Source organism: Enhydra lutris, unplaced genomic scaffold (genome assembly GCF_002288905.1).
Source record: "Enhydra lutris kenyoni isolate GAN:26980312 unplaced genomic scaffold, ASM228890v2 scaffoldscaffold97, whole genome shotgun sequence".
Lineage (NCBI taxonomy): Eukaryota > Metazoa > Chordata > Mammalia > Carnivora > Mustelidae > Enhydra > Enhydra lutris.
Genome location: NW_019154181.1, coordinates 1,485,852 through 1,504,354, shown reverse-complemented (window position 1 = coordinate 1,504,354; position 18,503 = coordinate 1,485,852). Strand labels below are relative to the sequence as shown.

Here is an 18,503-nt window from a genome sequence, read left to right as displayed (position 1 = left end):
GCTTCCCTTCCTCTCTCTCTGCCTGCCTCTCTGCCTACTTGTGATCTCTGTCTGTCAAATAAATAAAATCTTAAAAAAAAGAAAATCAGACCTGCGGTAAACCAAATTCACAGTCCAGTTTGACTAGGCCATTGGTGTGGGGCTTCTCTGCCATGGGGGTGAGTCGGGGCCAGGCCCATACGGGGTATGTGACTCCAGTCCCCATGGGCCAGCCTTTGGAAGTTCTTCCTGTTATCTGACCCAAGTTTGCACACTGCAATTCCATCCCAGTTGTGGATCTGTCTTCTTGTGTTCCCAGGGACTTAGGTCATTTGTCCTACCTACCCAACCTTGGTCTCTGCACCAAGGGTCTGGCCCCTTCCAGGGGTCACTGGCCCACGGAGGCCCAGTAACTCCCCTGGGACCACACAGCAAGTCTTCTGGCAGAGGGCAGCAGGAGGGCTGGGGGCTGGATCAAAGCAGTGTAATCTCACTGGGGGGCAGCGTGAGCCGCTTCTCCCGGGCACTGAGCAGGTTCTCCACGTGCACAGCCACTACCCGACACAGCTCCAGGCCCTGCAGGAGAGACGGTGAGAGTCCCGCACCCAGCAACGCTTCCCCAGCTCTCACCTTGGAGTGAGGTGTGGTTGGGAGAGTACTGGCAGGTCCCATCCTTGTCCCCACCTCCAGGCTGAAAGGGGTCAGTAAGCAGGAGACCTAGGGCATCTGCCAGCTTTGCTGCACCTGACGAGTATGACCTAGGGCTGGTGACTTCACCTCTCAGAGCCTCAGCGGCCTCATCAGTAGGGTCTCAGTTTCCCAGGGCCTGCCTCACGGGGCTGCAGGGAGAATTCCATGTTCCGGATGGGCACGTGAATTCCATGACGTTTTGTTACATGTAAACCCTTTGCATGGAAAAAATATTAGTCTAGTAGATGAGTGGTCAGCGTCTAGCGATGTGTTGCCATGGTTACCACCTGGCACCCAGGGCCGAGAATAAGCTGGGGCCAGCCTCAGGGCTCCCAGATGGGGTGGGGAGGAAGAGGCGGCAGAGAAGTGTGGAAAATCCACCTGAGCATGGTTCTCAGACTACAGGCAGCGGTGGTAGCCCCACAGGGATCTCCAAGGGGCCACAGGAGCTGCTCTGACAGAGGTAAAGAGAAAGGATGCTGACTGAGCGGGACGGTGCGCCAGGCACCATTCCTAAAGCTTCCCGCACCTTACCCGTTCTAGTCCACACCGTGCCAGCCGATGCCCCAGCCAGCCCTCCCACCCACGTGCCGCATGCAAGGCCTCCATGGAGCCGTGGCCCCACTTGACAGGTGTGGAAACTGAAGCTCAGTAAGAAGTGGGGGTGCCTTGAGATCCCCTCACGCAGCCTGTCAAAGGTGGGCGAGTCAGGGACCTAGGTCTGTCGGCTGCACTGCCGCCATACTCAGTATCACCTCCTCTTGGAAGCCCTCGCTGATTACATCCCAGATAGCTCAGCTACATCGTCCTTAGCACTGATCATGGGGTCTGCTGGAAAGATTCTTTGACTCCGGGCTCGGTGGGGTTAAGGGCTGAGGGGATCCCTGTAGCCAGTGCAGAGCCTGCTATGTAGAGACGTTCCGTGGTTATGTGCTGAATGAACGCGCCCCACCCCTCAGTCAAATGTGCCAGAGGCAGAGGCAGCAGCATAAAGGGGCTGGAGGTCTGCAAGGAAGTGGAAAAGCCAAAAAGGCCCCATCCAACCATCCATCGTACCAACCACTTAGTGAGCACCCACTACATGCCGGGGGCTGTGCTATGGACCCAATGTGGACAAAACAGACACAGCTCTGGCCTCTGGGGGCTGGTGTTCTGGTTGGGGAGACAGACAATATGTAAACAAGTGATAGATCTACACGCCACAGGGAGGTCTGCCAAGCTGAAGACAGTAATACATCCAGGAGGAGAGTCAGGGAAAGCTTCTGGAAAGAGGTGACGCTTGTGCTGCCACCCAAATAGAGGGAAGGAATGAACCAGGGAAGAGCACTGCAGGTAGACGGGACAGTGAGTGCAAAGGGTCTGGGGCAGAGAGGCAAGGGCAAGCTTGGCATCAGGGAGCTGGAAGAGGCCAGTGCTGTGCGCAGAGGGGAGGGGGGTGAGAGCAGAGGCCAGAAAAATAAGAGAGAGGAAGCGAGAGGGATGGAAAGGGCCCCTGGGTTAGGACCCGAGTGCCTGTGAGGGTTCTGGGGTAAGTACTGTTGGTCTCCAGGGAGATGAGGGGTGAGGGCAGGAGCCAGAAATATGGGGGCTGTCACAGCACTGATGGAGGCCTCAGGGCCAGAAGGGGCGAGGTGTTCAGACTCAGCAATACTTAGATATCATCCAGAAGAGGGGGCAGCAGAAAAGGAGCCCAGGAAGACATGGAAGGTAAGTTCGCTGTGGTGTGAGCTCAGAAAGGAAGGTTCTGGGAAGCAGGCCGGGCCAGAAAGTAAGGCCAAGACCGGGGGTGAGCTTGGCAGGAGCAGGACTGGGGTGTGGTGGGAAGCAGAACAGGGGGCTTGGTCCTGAGTTGCAGGCTCTGCAAGGGATACATGGAGGGCTCTGTTGTGTCCCTCAGAGGCAGAGCCAGGGTGGTGGGAGTCCCTCCGTCTTGCACTGGGAGGTCAGCCCCTCCAAGGGAGGCCCTGGTGTGGGGGCTGGTCATAGGCCCAGATCTTGAGTGGATGTGGAAGCCTGGCATGCGCAGACATGCATGGCCCTAGCCCAGGTCCCAGACCTTCCCTGGGCCTCAATCTTCTCTCCCCAGGGATGTGAGACTTGGAAAGGAATCTAGAGATCAGCCATGCCTTTTAAGAAGCAGCCACAGTTGCTCCAGATATGGGAAGGTACAGGACAGGTGGACCTCAGTTTCCCTATCTGTCACATGGGAACATACCCTTTCTACCCTCAACCCCAGACCTCACCATCCATCTTCCAAGCCTCAGTCCAGGTGAGCTTCCTCAGACTTCCTGTGTCCCTGCCTTCTCACCAACCTTCTGTGGCTCCCTAGTACCCTCGGAATGCCCCAGAGTCTTATCTTGATAAGATCTTTTGATAAGACTTTTAAGATCTCCCCTGGGCCAGCTGTGTCTCCCTAGTTCCCCATCAAACTCTTCAATCTTCTACAAATAACCTGGCCCTTTCCCATGAGCCCACCACTAAGATGCTTCATTGCCAGACTATCCTAATGACCCACAGTTCTGTGCTCAGTTGGGTTAGCTGGGTTAGCTCTGTCCCCAGCACCCAGCTGGATGCTCCTTGGGGGGTATGGCCAGGACCTGACCTACCATGGAGGCAAGCCTGGCAGAGATCCTGGTGGGTAGAACTAATGAGGGAGGGGCTGGGTTGGAGGTTGAGGCCTGGGGTCAGGGCTGGGCCCACCTGCTCTAGCTGCAGCTGCATGGTGCGCTGGGCGGCCACATCTCCCAGCGCGATCTCCACGTATGGGTAGCTGGAGCTGGCTGTGGGTCTCTGGGTTCGAGTTGACTGGATCTCCTTCAGGGGGAACTTCACCATCAGCTCCTGGAGGGAGAGGGGAGGAGACAGGCCTGTGGGTGGGACAGTCTCACCCACCCTTACCTCTCCCCTGCAGATCAGATCAGCAGGAGGCAGGACCCCCCTGGGGCTGGAGTGCCAGTTCCCCAGCGACTTGCTGTGGGACGTGAGGCAAGTCAGTTTACCTCTCTGGACTTCGGTTTCCTCGCCTGTGAAACTGATTCTACAAATAGGACGCACCCATCTCCACGGTGCTGGGCCCTGTTCTGAATGCTTGGGATCCCGGGGTGTGGTAGAAGCCAGCGGTGCCCTGACCTTCCCACCCAAGCTGCCTTTTAAGTCTGCCCCTCTCTGCCTGGAACTTTCTTTCCACCCCCAGAAGCAAACCCTGAGCCCATGCATGGAAAGCCAGGGCAATGGGAGTTAATGCCATGATTAGTGACAGGGGGTGACAAGGTGCCTAGACACCCCAGCTCCCTCACTCCCAGAACATCCTGCCAGGGGTGTGTCCCAGGCTGTCTCAAGCCCTGCCTTCTCCCCCCTCCCCACTGAGCCCCAGTTCCCACTGGCTGCTCACACACCCTTCCAGAAGGTGTGTTTCCAAGGTGTGTGAGACTGTCCCTTCCTGGTCTCACTTTCTCATTCCAGCATCCTAGATCACCTCCAATAAAGTCCTAAGGCCCTGTCCCTCAGACTGCCACTGTGTGTGGAGACAAGGCCTTGAAAGAGGGAACGAAGTTGAAATGAGACCATCGGGGTGGGTGGGCGTAGTTCAAATCCAACCCTTGTCCTTAGGAGAAGAGGGAACTTGGACGTTAGGAAGACACCAAGGATGTACGCTCCGAGGAAAGTCCACGTGAGGACCCGGGGAGCCAGCGGCCATCTACAGGCCAAGGAGAGGGGCCTCAGGGGAAACGAACCCCACCAGGTCCTTGCTCTCTGGCTTTGGGCCTCCAGACCCGCGAGAAATCAGCGTCTGCGGCTGCTCAGACAGGTGGGGCAGACCCGTGTACTAGTTATGTGAGCGCCCACCGCGCCAACCTTCACACGACAGCCCGTGGGCTGGGTTCTGCTATCATACCCATGTTCCAGATGGGCACATGAGGCTCAGAGCGGGCCTGCGGTGTGTTAGGGCTGGCTTCCACCACTGCCCAGCAATGTGTCCCCAACCCCAGGGAGTATGCTCCGGAGGATAGGGGGTGGGGGCCAGGCTCAGGCCACTCACGTGGGTCTCGGTGCTGAGGAAGTTGAGGCCATTCTGGTTGACAGCGAGGATGCAGGGGGCTGGCACCGTGGCGTTGCTGCAGCTCTGGACGAAGAAGAAGGAGGAGCCGAACATGGGTAGGGCGCTGATGAGGCCTAGGGAGGGGAGAGGGGGGTGGTCGGTCAGCCTGCTGTCTGTGTCCTCCCTCCGCTGCGTCCAGCATCTGTGTCCTCGCCCCAAGGCTCCTCCTCCTCTCCAGCCCCCCTGCATCTGCCCACAGCCGCCCAGAGCCTCAGTGGTGCCTTGGTGAACTTCTTGGAAAGGTGTTCTCTCCAGGCAGCTGCTCAGCTCTGCTAGCACTGAAAATGCCTTTGTGCAAAGAAAAAAGTGCCTCCCTCCCCTGCCTCCAGAACCCCTTCCGCAGTGGGGTACCCTTCGCTTATCCACCCCAGCCACAGACTCTTACCCAGAAACTGGGCCCGGGCCTGGTGGGGGCTGAGTGCCTGTGTCTGCTGCCGGTGCTGGCCCAGCAGGCCGAGCCAGGCGGAGCCGGCCAGGGAGCGGTAGAGCTGGGCTGGGATGTAGTCCTGCATCTCTCGCCTGTGTGTGGAAGGAAGGATGGTCCTGAGCGCCCAGCATCACAGGCTCCGCACACCCCGCACGCAGTCTCCGCCATCCTCGCTGCGAGGCAGGTGTTAGGCCAAAGGGATGTGATCTTTACACTTCCCTAGACTGCTCAGTGCTGCCTGTCCAGTGGGCTCACTTGGCGCCTGGGGCCACGGCAGGCGCTCCATGACCGTGGCCGCTACAAGTAGGGTCCCTGCGTGAGGGTGCAGGGATGGAGGCTCTGAGAAGTTCCCCGACTGGCCCCGGGTCACACAGTGACTGAGTGAACTGGGGGGGCTGAGACTTGAACCCAAGGTGGGTTAGTCCTTTATAGCCCCGCTCCGCAAGGGGAAGCCCAGGCCATGAGGGTGAGATGCACTAGGGTGGGGGAAATATGTGGGGGGGAGCAAAGCGACCACCAGCAGCGGGTCAGAGCGTGGAGCAGAGAAGTGTGGGGCTCCAGGCTGGACCCGTTGGGCCAACAGACCCCCCACTTCAGTCCCTTCTGTTTGGATCCTGGTTCCCCCACCTATTAGCTGGGTAAGCTTCGGTAAGCCCTGTAACCTCTGTGGGCCTTAGTTTCCTTGTTTGTAAGGGGGAAAATAAAGATTAGCTGAAATGATGCATGTTAAGTACCTTCCAAAAAGTAAAACTCAGTGATTTATTTTCCCCCAATATTGGGGTTATAGCTGTCCATCCTTCCTTGACCTTTTCCTTAAAATTAGAACATAAAAAGAGCCTTACATTCAGAGTTCTTACCTTATTACGAGTTCCTGGAAATACATACAGCATACCTACGTTATCTTACTATTATTTATACCACGGCTTCTCAGGGTGTGGCTGAGGGCCTAGGAGGTCAAAGCCATTTCCCTGATAACATCTGAAGAGCTAAGATGTTAGTTGGACTTTTCCCCTCGGGTTCTCTCACAAGTGGAACTTACCGGAGGCCCCATGACCTGTGAGGTCCCAGCTCACCCACCCACAGAAGCACATCTGAGAACCCAGCTGTGTTCCGTTACACCAGTTGGTAAGGAGATGTGCAAAATGTAAACCAGTGTCACTCTCCTCACTAGATCTTTTTGGGGAAACACAGTTGGTTTTTAGAAGTCGTTTGCATTAGCACGTAACGTTAATTTCTACTGCTTGAGTTACAAATACTTCTCACATGTTTTTAGAACTACAATTATTATATGGTTATTTATATTAATGTGTAATACATTATCCTTATTTTTCAAACCATACATATTTTAAGGCGGTTCTCAATTTCAGTTTTCAGTACGGTAAGTACGACCCACATAAACAAAAGCTCCTTGGTCCTATGTTTGAGAGCGTAAAAATGTTCTGAGGCCAAAAGTCTTAGGATGACCAAGGTATTGCCTCTTTGGGGAACTCAGTTTAAAGGCTGCCTGACACCCAGGATTTATTTAAGGGATCTCCTATCGTGGGGGGTTGGGGTTGCGGTACCGCAGTGAACGTTTCTGCTCCAGGGCCAGGGCCGCTCTCCACTTCCCAGCCAGCTTGGCAGACAGTGGTGCAGGAGCAGAGTGCTGGGGCCTGGGAGGGCCAGCTCGGGGGGCTGGGGTGGAGAGGGGGCTGACAGGTGGCAGGTGCTCACACGCTGGGCAGGTGGGAGTGGCCCTTGGCCCGGTGCTGTAGCAAGGCCAGCTTGGACACCTGCTGCAGCTGCTGCTCGCTGGGCCGGCCAGCTGGCACGCTGCTGAAGAGGCCCTTCAGGTAGTCGGGCAGGACCTGCGGGGTTGAGAATTCCAATGAGGGGCTGTAGGCCACCCCGCACTCACCTGTTCCTCAGAGGAACACGTGAACACGTGCGATTGCAATAGTTCCAGTCTTGCTCGTTTCTGGGCTGGGGGTGCCGGCCACCCTCCTGGGCTCCGGGGAACGATGAGACGTACGAGAAGGTGAGCGGGGAGGGTTGTGGCCTGGAAGCCCACATGGGAGTCCCCACAGTGGCGGGGGAAGAGTGTCCTGGACATCCGCATTGCGGCATTCGGGAACGGCCATGGGCCGGGGTTTCTGAAAACGGAGCCTGCACCAGAGTCACTAGAGCTGGGAAGGCCTCAGGTGCCAAGGCTGTGGAGTCCGACTTCACACAGGCAAGCGTAAAAGGTTCCAGAGCCCATGTGCTGACCTGGTTGTAGTGCATGGTCACGTAGAGCTCATTCTCGAACTTGAGGGGCTGATCCCAGAGCACACGCCGGAACCACAGCATGTAGCCCCCATCCACCGGCTCCATCTCCAAGGCCACGTCCAGGATGTACGCACAGCGGCTGAGCGGACACACGTGCTGGCCTGTGGAGAGACAGGGGTGGCTGCAGAGCAGATGTGCAGAGCTCGGGCAGGGCCCTTCCCTGCTCCAGGACGTGAGGTTCTTCCTTAAGCGGAGCATGTGTATGGAACACGGTGCCCCGTGCCTGCGGAATGCTGATCAGCAGAGGTGGGAATCATTCCAATCCAAGCTTCCAAGCTACAGCCCATCTAGGTCTCGGAAAGTGCCTTGGGTCACGCCTGGAGGAACCCCAGCCCCTTTCCAGAGGAGGCTGGGGACCCAGAGAAGTACCACAGGCCCCAGGGCGTGAGACCCATGAGTGCCTTCCTACAGAACTCCTTCAGGGGAGACCTCCTTGCCTGGAATGGCTACTGGAATGGATGGGGGGTGGGGAAGATGGGGGCCTGGCAATGGGGGGGGTCTGAGTCTGTGAGGGAGGGTTAAGCTCTTGCTTCTCGCATGGACCTTTCTGCTGCCCATCCCAGGTCTTCAGTAACATTTTACCAAAGAGGAGGTATGGCGTGATGATAAAGCCCAGACTCTTGAGGCTAGACTGCCCATGGTGTGACCTTCAGGAAACCCCTTAACCTCCACTAAACAATGGACCCCCTCCAGCAGTTTTTACAATTAAAATGCTTTGAACTGTGCCTGGAACACTGTATCTGGTCCATACATGTCCGTTATGAGGACGATTTTGTTACCACCATCCCCTGCCCCCTGTCTTAGCTGGACCCAGGCGGGCAGGGCTGAGGACACATAGTTCAGAACCCAGCCAGCAGCCACAAGGATTAGGGGCAGGAGGCTGGCTCCTCCTGCCCAGGGTGGCAGGAGGCAAGACCACGGTCCAGAGTGGGTAGCAGACAGAAGGGGCTTTGGGCCGCATGAGAAGGGCTGGGGGAGACCGCTGCTACTGCCTGAGAGACAAGAAGCAATGCATGCGTGGCGGGCTCCAGAAGCCAGGGTCCACTCCAGGAAACGTCCCAGGATATGAGCTCCTTGAAGGCAGGGCCCATGGGCTCCCGCCGAGCAGGCCACTGTCCTCCATGAACTTCCGGTCTGGCAAGCAAAGCCAACATCCAGAGCTGGGGTGCTCGGCGCACAGAAGTTCTTAGGCACAGCAGCCTGGGCTTCCCGGAAGAAGCGGCATCTGACCTGGGACTTAAGGGCTGGGCACAGCGTCCCCAGTCCTCCTGGCCCCTCACCTCGGTTGGTGACGACAAAGATGACATACTCGCTGAAGGCCTCGGGGCGGGTCAGAGCCATCTCGGCACAGATCTCTTCTACCACGTCCAGGGCCACCTGGAGGGAGGGAAGGGTGAGGCCAGGCCAGCTGAGCTAACCCCTGTCCTCCCGGTGGCCCAGGCCCTGCAAAGCCAAGCACAGAGTTCCTCAGGCCCTCTGCAAGGGCCGTGAAGGATCCTCTGAGAATTGGCCTCATGCAGGGAAGGAGCACAGCTTCTGGAATTCAAATTCTTTCTCGGCAGTATGACCCTTTACCTCTCGGAGACTTAGTCCGCTTCCCTGAGATGGAAGTCCTGCCCTGCGGGACTTAGCACCCTAGGGCACCCCACCACCACCACCCTCCTGCCCCTGCCTGCCAGAAACATTCCCTCACGTACGGTGCATGTTTTGATTTTGAGATGGCGTTCAAGGCCTCCGGGGAGAAGAAAGAGCTGCCTCTTGGAACTGCGGCCCGCCTGGGACAGAGAGGGGAGTAGATGAGAGAGGCCGTGTCCTGGGATCTGGGCCAGCCATTGTCCCCGGCCACGGAAGTGCCCAAGCCAAGGGGCTCTGGACTGGTGAGGGCTGAGTGCCCACTGGGTCTCTGGGCTGGGCTTCTGTTTCCCCCCTGTTCCTTCTGACCCCACCTGACGCTCACCAACATGGCCCGAAGCTCCATGCTGCTGGGGAGCTCCACACGGCCACCGGAGCGCAAGGTTTTCTGAAGATTCTGCTCACATGCCTTGGCAATCCCTGCGGAGACAGAGAGTCAAGGCCTTGCCCAGGGTAGGCAGTGCAAGAAAGAGGCTCTTCCGGCCACCAGCACCAGCCTTCTGGTTTCTCTCCACAATCTACGGGGTATCTACTCCCCAACATGATGTTAGCTGAGGAAACAGTCCCGAGAGGGGCAGGGATTTGCCCAAAGCCAAGAGATGCATTCAAACTCATGGCCCATGTGGTTAAAGCCTTTTGTCTAGCCCACGGTCCCCCAGCTACCTATGGGCCTTGGAAACAGCCGTCACCTCCGCTGTTGCCCGGGGGGTATGTTCCCCTGTCAGCTGGGACCCCCTTGCCAGCCCCCCTCCCTCACCCAGAGTTGGGTGCAGAAGACGCCACCGTCTGTTTCTCTGGGAATGTTAACCGAATGAAAGAGGAGGACTCAGGGGGCGGACAAAGAGGTCCGCTATCTCCTTCATGACTGCTATGATGACCTTTTTCTTTTTCTTTTTCTTTTTTTTTTTTTTAAGATTTTTTTTTTTAATTTATTTGTCAAAGAGAGAGCGAGCGAGCACAGGCAGACAGAGTGGCAGGCAGAGGCAGAGAGCGAAGCAGGCTCCCTGCCGAGCAAGGAGCCCGATGTGGGACTCGATCCCAGGACGCTGGGATCATGACCTGAGCCGAAGGCAGCCACTCAACCAACTGAGCCACCCAGGCGTCCCTGATGACCTTTTTCTTAAGGGGAACCCAGGGGTTGCTCTGAAACAAGGGTAGGGGTGAGGCTGAGGACAAGCCCCTTTCCTCCAGTCTCCAAGGGAGGAAAGGCTGAGACCCTGCCATCAGCTGGGTCTCACCCCTGCGCAGACCCACTCAAGACCCGTGGGGATTCTCAATGGCCGAGAGAGAAGTGGGGCCTTACCCAGCACTCCAGGCCCTGGCTACCCCCTTCCTTCTCCAGCACGCCACACAGTGCCACCTCCAGGCTTTTGCTCCTGCCACTCAGCCCACCTAGAAATCCCTTCCATGCGCTCACTACCCAGGGTCACCACTCACTGGCCCCTCACCTTGGAAGGGCAGGCCTGGAGTCCGGCTCACATCCTGGAGGAAGCGAACGAGGTGTGGCTGGAGGACCTGGGAGCAGCTGTGGTAGGCAGCCACAATGTATAGCAACCTCCAGCCTCGCTGGCAGCTGTCCCTGTGGGGACACGCACACAGGGCCACATCACAGCTGGCCGCGGACCTGGAGGGCCATGCCGGGAGACTCCGGGGATGGGGCTGGACGTCTCCGGCTCTCGGGCAGCTTGTTGGCTGACGGTGCTCCCCAGCCAGGGAGAGAGGGCAGGAGGGCCCCAGAGCCATGCAGACAGTACATTGTGCTTGGGAAGACAAGGTGGGAGACACGGAAAGAAGGAGATGCGGCCCTTGACAGGACAAGCCAGACATGCACAAAACAAACAAACAAACAAAAAATAAAACAAAAAAACCCACAAGTATTCTCTGGGTGTAATCTCTCTGGGGAGGCTCCTGGGTGGAGGGACTTGAAGGAGGGCAAGAGGAACCCGTGCCCGCTGGGGCTGGGCACGAGGGACAACAGGGAGGGCCAGGGGGTGGGAAGGAGCAGGAGGATATGCTGAGTGCTTCTAAAATTCCTGGCTGGGGGGGCGGGGGGGGGGGGGGGGGGGGGGGGGGGATGTAGAGAGCAAGTGAGAGAGGTAGACCAGATGGGGACAGGAGGGTGGATCTGGTGGTAACAAGAGTGCCCCATGCTGGCCACTTGCTCTGTGCCAGTTCCATGTAAGACACATTCACCTTCCCACCGCCCCGCAGGCAAGGTTTCATTTGTGGAGCCTGCTGGGGCCTGTGGCCAGCACTTGGGCTTCCTTTAAGAAAGCACCCACTCCGGGGCACCTGGGTGACTCAGTGGGTTAAGCCTCTGCCTTCGGCTCAGGTCCGTGATCTCAGGGTTCTAGGATCGAGCCCTGTATCAGGCTCTCTGCTCAGCAGGGAGCCTGCTTCCTCCTCTCTCTCTGCCTGCCTCTCAGCCTACTTGTGATCTCTATCTGTCACATAAATAAATAAAATCTTTAAAAAAAAAGAAAGCACCCAGTCCTCCCCAGTTCACGGTGGTTTGGTGACAGATATGGGAGCCCAGTCTGGCCTAGAACTAGAACACTGTAGCCGCCTGGCCACAGTGATTGGTTTAGGGATGGTTTGTTGATCCTGGTCTGGCCAATAAGAGTTCAACCTTCCTTTGGATCCAGTGACTGGTTGAGGGACAAAAATCTGACCCAGTTCTAGCCAGTCAAAGCTCCATATCCTCCAGCCATTGTGGTTGGTTCAGGGATGGGCATGGGACTAACTGAAGCCAAAAAGACTAGATTTGGGAATTTTTGCTACAATCTTGGGTCAATCTGGCTTTCCCTAAGACTACTAAACTGGGAAATGTCTTCCCAGAGCTGGTATCTTGCCAGTGGATAGGAGATATTACTTAAGAACGCTATCAACACAGAGAGCAACAGGGCTAGAGTATAGAGAAAGCCTGTTCCCAATGACACCTGGATCCAGCCATGCCTGAAGCCATACTTGGGCTTTTCAGTCATCTGAATCCTCTTTTGGTTAAACCATCTTGAACTGGGTTTCTGTCACTTGCAACCAAGATCCTGGATTTATCACATGATCAATGCCATTTTACAGACGAGGAAAATGAGGCTGAGAGAGCAGCAGCGGCTCGTCCCAGACCAAGCAATTGCAAACATGTGTACTCTAACCATTGGGTGAGGAAGAGGATGAGGGGAAGAGAATTAGGAGGGAAGACCTGGGTGGGGGGTGAGAGTCTAAACTGGCTCCTCCTGGAGCGAGGACCCAGCATGGGGACTAGGGGACAGAGGGAAAGGCCCAGCTCACTCACGGCTTGGTGCTGGTGTTGTCCGTGATCTGCTTCACAACTTGGCAGTAACACTCGTCCCGCATGACTTCATGGTCCCCACACAGCTGAAGGAGGGCAGGCCATTACATGGCAAGGCCAGGCCAGGGCCCGTGCCACACACCAGACACAAAAGAACAGGGTGTGTGCTTGCAGAAAGGCCTGGTGTCCTTTCCCCAGCCCCCTCCCCACCTGCAGGATGCACTCCTCTTTGGGCTTCCCCTCCACCCAAAGTCCTGCAACTTTGGGTGACAGATGGGGAAACTGAGCCACACAAGCCGAAAAGGGAGCATCTGGCGAAGTCTGCTGGACTGACCTTCAGGAGGGTGTAAAGCACGTCCAGTTCACTCTGGCCTTTCAGTGGAGCATCGCCCATGAACCTCATCACAGCTATAGGAAAGACTTGCCCCACTCAGGCCAGCAGATACCTAGCTGCCTGCTCCGCCCCCATGGCACCCCAAGGTTGGGTCTGTCCCCAGGAGGCAGCTGGGGGCTTAATGGGGCCCCAGGTCTGAGTTGAGGGGAGGGGGAAGACTCAAGACCAGATGGGTGGGATAGGCAGGGTCACAGGGTGCTGGATCCCAGCTGGTCCCGGGGGCCTGGCCATGGTTCCATCCCACCCGCACACCTAGGAACATGTCGGTGGCCATCTTGTTGAGGCTGCTGTCACTGAGCTCGATAAGAGATTCCTGGAGCGGGGTCTGTGAGGGGAGGAAGGGAGCTGTGTCAGGGCCAGGGGTGCCTCTCGTCTCACCACGGGAGAGTCCACATCACAGAAGAGGCGCCAGGCTTGCTCGGCAATGGGGACAGATCCTGTCCCTGGGAGGAATCAGGTGGCTGGGGTGCTGAGAGCTGGGAGGGGGCCCACTGAGGACAACGCTGTTTTCCCGAAGGGCCTGGAAGGGGGAATCTTGCATCACCATTTTACAGATGGGGAAACAGGCCCGGGGCTGGACACCTTGGTGAAGCAGAGCATGTCTTCCAAGGTTCTGGATTCCCGACCTTCCTTGGATTTGAGCCTGAGGCCATCCCTACAACAGGAGATAGGCACTACTGACTAGTCTAGCCTCTGAGCCTCTGGCGACAACCCCTTCCCACCCAGAATGTTCTCCACCCCGCGTCAGTCGGCCACGCAGGAAGGCTCCCAGAAGCAGAAGCTGCAGGCGGACCGCACATCTGGGGGGGTTTCTCATCCCCCCCATCACAAGCGGGTGCCCCCACGTGGATAGCTGTAAGAAGCCCCAGAAGGATCTTCCTCAGAGTGGGGATAAAGGGTGGGGCCACCACTCACTGGGGTCTCCTCTGAGGGTCTCGGAAATGCTTCTGGGCAAACTCAAGCATCGAGTACGGGGGGAGAGTCAGGCCGTCCTCCGCACCGTCAGGGCAGCCAGCCCTGACCAGGGGCCCCTGCAGGAGGGCCAGAGCTAAGAGGTCCTGTCCTGCCACACGGGGTCACATTCATAGCTGCCACACCCAACTCCAGGCTGACTCTGTCCAGAGCCTCTCAGGCTACCCCTAACCTCCACCCATCGAAACCCACCCCCATTCAGTAGTCCTGGCCCCCTTCTCCTGGCCCCACTTTCCACAGGCCCAGCTGACCCCGCCCCCTGCTGCACCTGGCCATGCCCCTCATCTGAGCCTAGGGTTAGCTTCCCCAGCTGCTTGGCTGTGGCTGACCTTGTCCTTCACTCCTTAGTTTTACCTCACCCCAGCCCTCGCTAGCTCCATTCCACACACCCAACCCCACCTCATTTGCCTGGCCCCACCCCTACTGGCCCCCAGGTTGGTCCTGCTCCAGGGGCCTCATCACAGTCCTTCTGCTGACCCCCACCACCCCAACCCCATTTGGCCACACCTCCAGCCGTCTCTGGTCCCATCCCCTAGGTCTCACATCTGGCTAGCCCTACCAGGTTCTCCTATCCTGGAACTGGTCACACTCTTCACTGACCTTGCTCCCCTCCGCCTCCACCATCAGGCTGAGAACCCCCTGCTGTTCCAGCCCCATGGCCAGCCCTGCAGGTCTCACCTCCCTCCTGCGGCCCACCTCCCATGCAGCGGCTGTGGAAGCCACGGCAGCAGCCACGGCTGCAGCCTGGCCCCTGCCCGGCTCAGCTGGCAACTGTAGGAAGTCAGGGGCGGCCGCGGGCTGCACCAGCTCTGAAGGGAAGCGGCCCACACGCCCGTGGATGGTCCCGAACCTCCAGCCTAGGGGGCAGGTAGGGGATCTGAGACAAACAGAAGGGTCTCGTCTTGGGATGAAGGGGCTCCTGAAGGGGTAATCGAGCTCCTTCCTGCCCTTGGCCCAGGGTCTGTGAGGGAGCCCTGCCGGGAGCCTATCTGCAGATGCGGACACAGGGACAGGGAAGGCATTCCCTCAGTGGAGGTGGACGAGAAGACACGGCGCTTGTAGACTCTCGGGCAGAGAGAGACCCAGGCCACATACAGGGGAACACTAACACTTGCAGAGACCCCTCAGCCCGACATGCAGACAGAGGGCTGGGCTAGGGGGCTGCCAGGAGGACTGCTCTGGGGCAGAAGAAACCCCACCGAGCCCGTGCAGTGCCAGTGCATGAAGCCAATTAGGGTTTCCAGGTTTGGGAGCCAGGGCAGCTAGACGAGGAGAGGGGAGAGATCCGGGGGTATCCACCAAAGTCGGGGCCTCTGCGCCGCAGTTCCTCCAGGTACACGACCTTCTTGCGGACAACGCAGCCGGCACTGTAGCCTGGGGGTGGAGCTGATGTCAGCACAGGCCAGGAGGCCCCTGGCCAGGCGTCCCCCTCCAGTACCCAGCATCCCAGGGCCCTGACCTGTTCGGGGAGGCTCCAGGGGCTGCAGGTGGATGATGTCGCCCTTGTGGAAGGCCAGCAGTGCTGGGTCTTCGGGCAGGAAGTTTCTCACTGCGACCACGTAGTCTGAGTCCTGGGAGGAGGGGCCAGGAGAGGGGCTGGATCCCATCCCCTCCTCCCAGAAGCCTGGGGCCATGCCCTGGCTCCTCTCTCCCGCAGGTATTCCTCCCTGATTCCTGGGCAAGCGAACATTCCAAACATTCCGCGGGTGCAAGAGGGAAGGATGCTGTGCCAGTCAAAGGGGTTCCCACAACTGTGAAGGGCTGGAGCCACAACTGTGAAGGGCTGGAGCTGAGAGTCCAAGGGACACTGGTGGCCGTCAGGACGTGTACAGGCCTTACCCATCCCCCACCCCCCAAAGCTGCCCCACTGAGGCCAGCTGCTGGGCCTGAGGCTGCCTGGTGGGGAGGAAGGGAGGTTGCAGAGGCCGAGGCGGGCACTCACAGGCTCGGGGTGGGGGGTGGGGTGACACCTGTGATGAGGGCATTAGGAAAGGCTTTGAGGGAGCTGGCAAAAGTGGGAACAGGTGTCCCAGACACAGCCTCTGCAAAGGCCCGAAAGATGCCAGATGTCTGTGGACACATGTGCACACACACACACCCACACACACACACTCACACCCATGCCTCCTGTCCACGATGCAGAAGAGCCCTGTTCTCTGCCCCCGGGCCCCTGAAGAGAGGGCATCTGTAGGAGGACCCTGACCTTCTTCAGCTCCAGGATGAAGTCGTCCACCAGGGTCTTGACCTGGTGAGCTCGGGCTGAGAAGAGGATGACTTTCTCACTGGCCAGGTTGAACTCCAGCATGTTCTGGGAGGGGATGGTCACAAAGAGGATATCTGCAAAGCTGGAGGACGGGGAGAGTGGCATGAAGGCAGGGCTCCTTGGCCGGAGGGTGCCTTCCTCCCTTCCCATCCTGGTCCTTCTGTTCCTGCCCTGTACGGTTCGCAAAGCCCAGTCCCACCCCAGCCCCCTGCCCCCTGCCACCATGGGACCTGGGAGCCTGCCTAACCTCCCCACCCCATCCTGCCTGTGGCTCCAGCTTACTTCCTAACACCCTGTGAACTCACACTCCAGCCCTCACTACGCTTTGCCTTGCTCTGTTTGTTTCTTTCTCTCTCTCTCTCTTTTTACTTTATTTTATTTTTTAAGATTTTTATTTATTTATTTGACAGATCACAAGTAGGCAGAGAGGCAGGCAGAGAGAGAGGAGGAAGCAGGCTCCCTGCTGAGCAGGGAGCCTGATGCAGGGCTTGATCCCAGGACCCTGGGATCATGACCCGAGCCGAAGGCAGAGGCTTTAACCCACTGAGCCACCCAGGCACCCCTCTCTCTCTCTCTTTTTAAAAAGATTTTATTTATTTGAGAGAGAGAGTGTGCACACAAGTTGGGGGGGGGACTAGTGGCAGAGGGAGAAGGAGAGACAGGCTTCCTGCTGAGCAGAGAGCCCCATGCAGGGCTAGATCCCAGGATCCTGAGATCATGGCCTGAGCAGACGGAAGGCAAAGGCTTACCCACTTAACCGACTGAGCCACCCTGGCGCCCCTGTTTGTTTCTTAATCCAGCCTTCTAGGTCTTGCCTACAGAAATGTCTCTCTTTCACCCACTGACCAAATTCTCTGCATCTTTCAAAGCAAGGAACTTTCACACAAGCAGCAACGAGGCTCTGTCTCTGGGCTTGTGTGACAGAGGACAAAAGGGGCTGCTGGCAGAGGAGGGTCCGCAGACTCCATGAGGTCTTATGCTGGAGTACCCTTGCCCTTCTCGGCTATTCACAGCACAGACACCCGCACTGCACAGTGAGCTCTGGGAGGGCAGGGCTGGGGTGAGGCTAAGAGGCAGGACAGGGTGGCGGGCTTCTAGCCTCATCCACTTCCTGGTTTTGTGAATTGAGACAAGCCACTTCTGTCACTGAGCCTCAGTTGCCCTGTCTGTAAAATGGACTTGCTTAAAGGGCTTGGCTCAGAGCCTGGCACATCACAGGCAGCTGGCAGTTGGCTGGGGCAAGAGTCTGGGAGGAGATGCTGCTGACGGTCCACGCCCACCTCCAGCCAGCCCCATTCTCACCCGCCTGTCCCCAGGTCACCTGTACATGCGCAGGACCTGTAGCTGCCCGCCAGCTTCCCGGCTGCTCTTGACCATCCGCAAGAGCTTGATGCCTGTGTGGGACACGGCTAGGATCTGCACGCCAGTGCCCACGCTGCCCTGGGTGGGGATGAGGGACACGTGAGTCTTCTAGTCTCCTCCCTGAAGCCCCTTGGTGAGTGGGGGCCGGCAGGGGGCTCGCACCGTGGCGGGGAAGAGGCGGGAGAAGTAGACCTCCCAGCTGTCACGTGCGGTGCTGACCACGGCCCGCTTCACGCTCTCCGTTGCCAGGGGCCGCTGTGTGTCCAGCTGGTTCTGGGCTAAGGGATGCCAGGTCAGGTCAGAACCCTCCCTCCCCTCCCTTGCCAGCCCACATTGCAGGGAGGGAGGCTGACACCCAGCAAGAAGGTACTGGAATTGTGTTCTCAGTGCCTACAAGGGGAAACCAAGATCCACGGGCAGACAGGATGGCTGGGGACACATGGTGTGTTAGGCAAATCTGAACTCGGCCTGACACCTAGCCAGGGAATATCCCAGAAACAGAGCCAAGGGGGCTGTCCAGGAGGCAAACAGGGCTGGGTTCATCATCCCCAATCTCCCTGTGGGAAAGGGCTAGCCTGACTCTAGCTGGATGCCCCATCTGTGTCCTTTCCTGCCCCCTATGGTACCAAACAAGGCCTTCATCTTCAGTCTCTCATCCTCGGAGATGCGCAGGCAGGCCTCGGACAGCGTGTCATGGAGGATCTGTGGGAATGAACCCCAATGCAGGTGGCTGGTGAGACTCCCCCAGCTGGGAACCCAGACTGGACTGTTCTAGTGGGAGTGGGAATGCGGAGGTTTCTACTTATGTGGCAGTGGGGTCATCTGTGTCAATCAGGTCCCAGTTACAGAGGTCCCTCTCCTTCCTCCTCTCTTCTACAACCCATGCTGTCCTTGGGCCGTAGCTTCCTCCTGTACTTACTGGGGCTGGGATTTGACTTCTGAGTACCATCCAGCTCAGACAAACGGTGTTATCTGGTTAAATCCAAATTGTGGGCTTACTGACCTTGACAGTGGAGGTGGGAAATTCAGTAGAACAGCTTCCCATCCTCGCTGTGGTCAAGGAACCCACATCCAAGAGTACAGAAATGA

The 18,503-nt window shown here is 57.9% G+C and overlaps 1 protein-coding gene across 1 annotated transcript in view; it reads right to left on the bottom strand.

The window, feature by feature from the left end:
• Window positions 1–453: 453 nt before the first annotated feature.
• Window positions 454–18,503, bottom strand: part of LOC111139262 (myosin XVA) — a 48,866-nt gene continuing 30,816 nt past the window's right edge. Inside the window, exons 44-65 of the mRNA XM_022491489.1 lie at window positions 18,041–18,116; window positions 17,577–17,692; window positions 17,374–17,492; window positions 15,993–16,134; window positions 15,249–15,360; window positions 15,089–15,163; window positions 14,468–14,646; window positions 13,733–13,848; window positions 13,400–13,472; window positions 13,070–13,142; window positions 12,758–12,831; window positions 12,427–12,509; window positions 10,583–10,713; window positions 9,460–9,554; window positions 9,200–9,277; window positions 8,783–8,879; window positions 7,443–7,603; window positions 6,909–7,042; window positions 5,154–5,287; window positions 4,709–4,842; window positions 3,370–3,510; window positions 454–555 (exon numbers count right to left, since the gene is read on the bottom strand). Of these exons, the coding sequence (XP_022347197.1) occupies window positions 454–555; window positions 3,370–3,510; window positions 4,709–4,842; window positions 5,154–5,287; window positions 6,909–7,042; window positions 7,443–7,603; window positions 8,783–8,879; window positions 9,200–9,277; window positions 9,460–9,554; window positions 10,583–10,713; window positions 12,427–12,509; window positions 12,758–12,831; window positions 13,070–13,142; window positions 13,400–13,472; window positions 13,733–13,848; window positions 14,468–14,646; window positions 15,089–15,163; window positions 15,249–15,360; window positions 15,993–16,134; window positions 17,374–17,492; window positions 17,577–17,692; window positions 18,041–18,116 (2,445 nt within the window). The remainder of the gene's footprint in view (window positions 556–3,369; window positions 3,511–4,708; window positions 4,843–5,153; window positions 5,288–6,908; window positions 7,043–7,442; window positions 7,604–8,782; window positions 8,880–9,199; window positions 9,278–9,459; window positions 9,555–10,582; window positions 10,714–12,426; window positions 12,510–12,757; window positions 12,832–13,069; window positions 13,143–13,399; window positions 13,473–13,732; window positions 13,849–14,467; window positions 14,647–15,088; window positions 15,164–15,248; window positions 15,361–15,992; window positions 16,135–17,373; window positions 17,493–17,576; window positions 17,693–18,040; window positions 18,117–18,503) is intronic.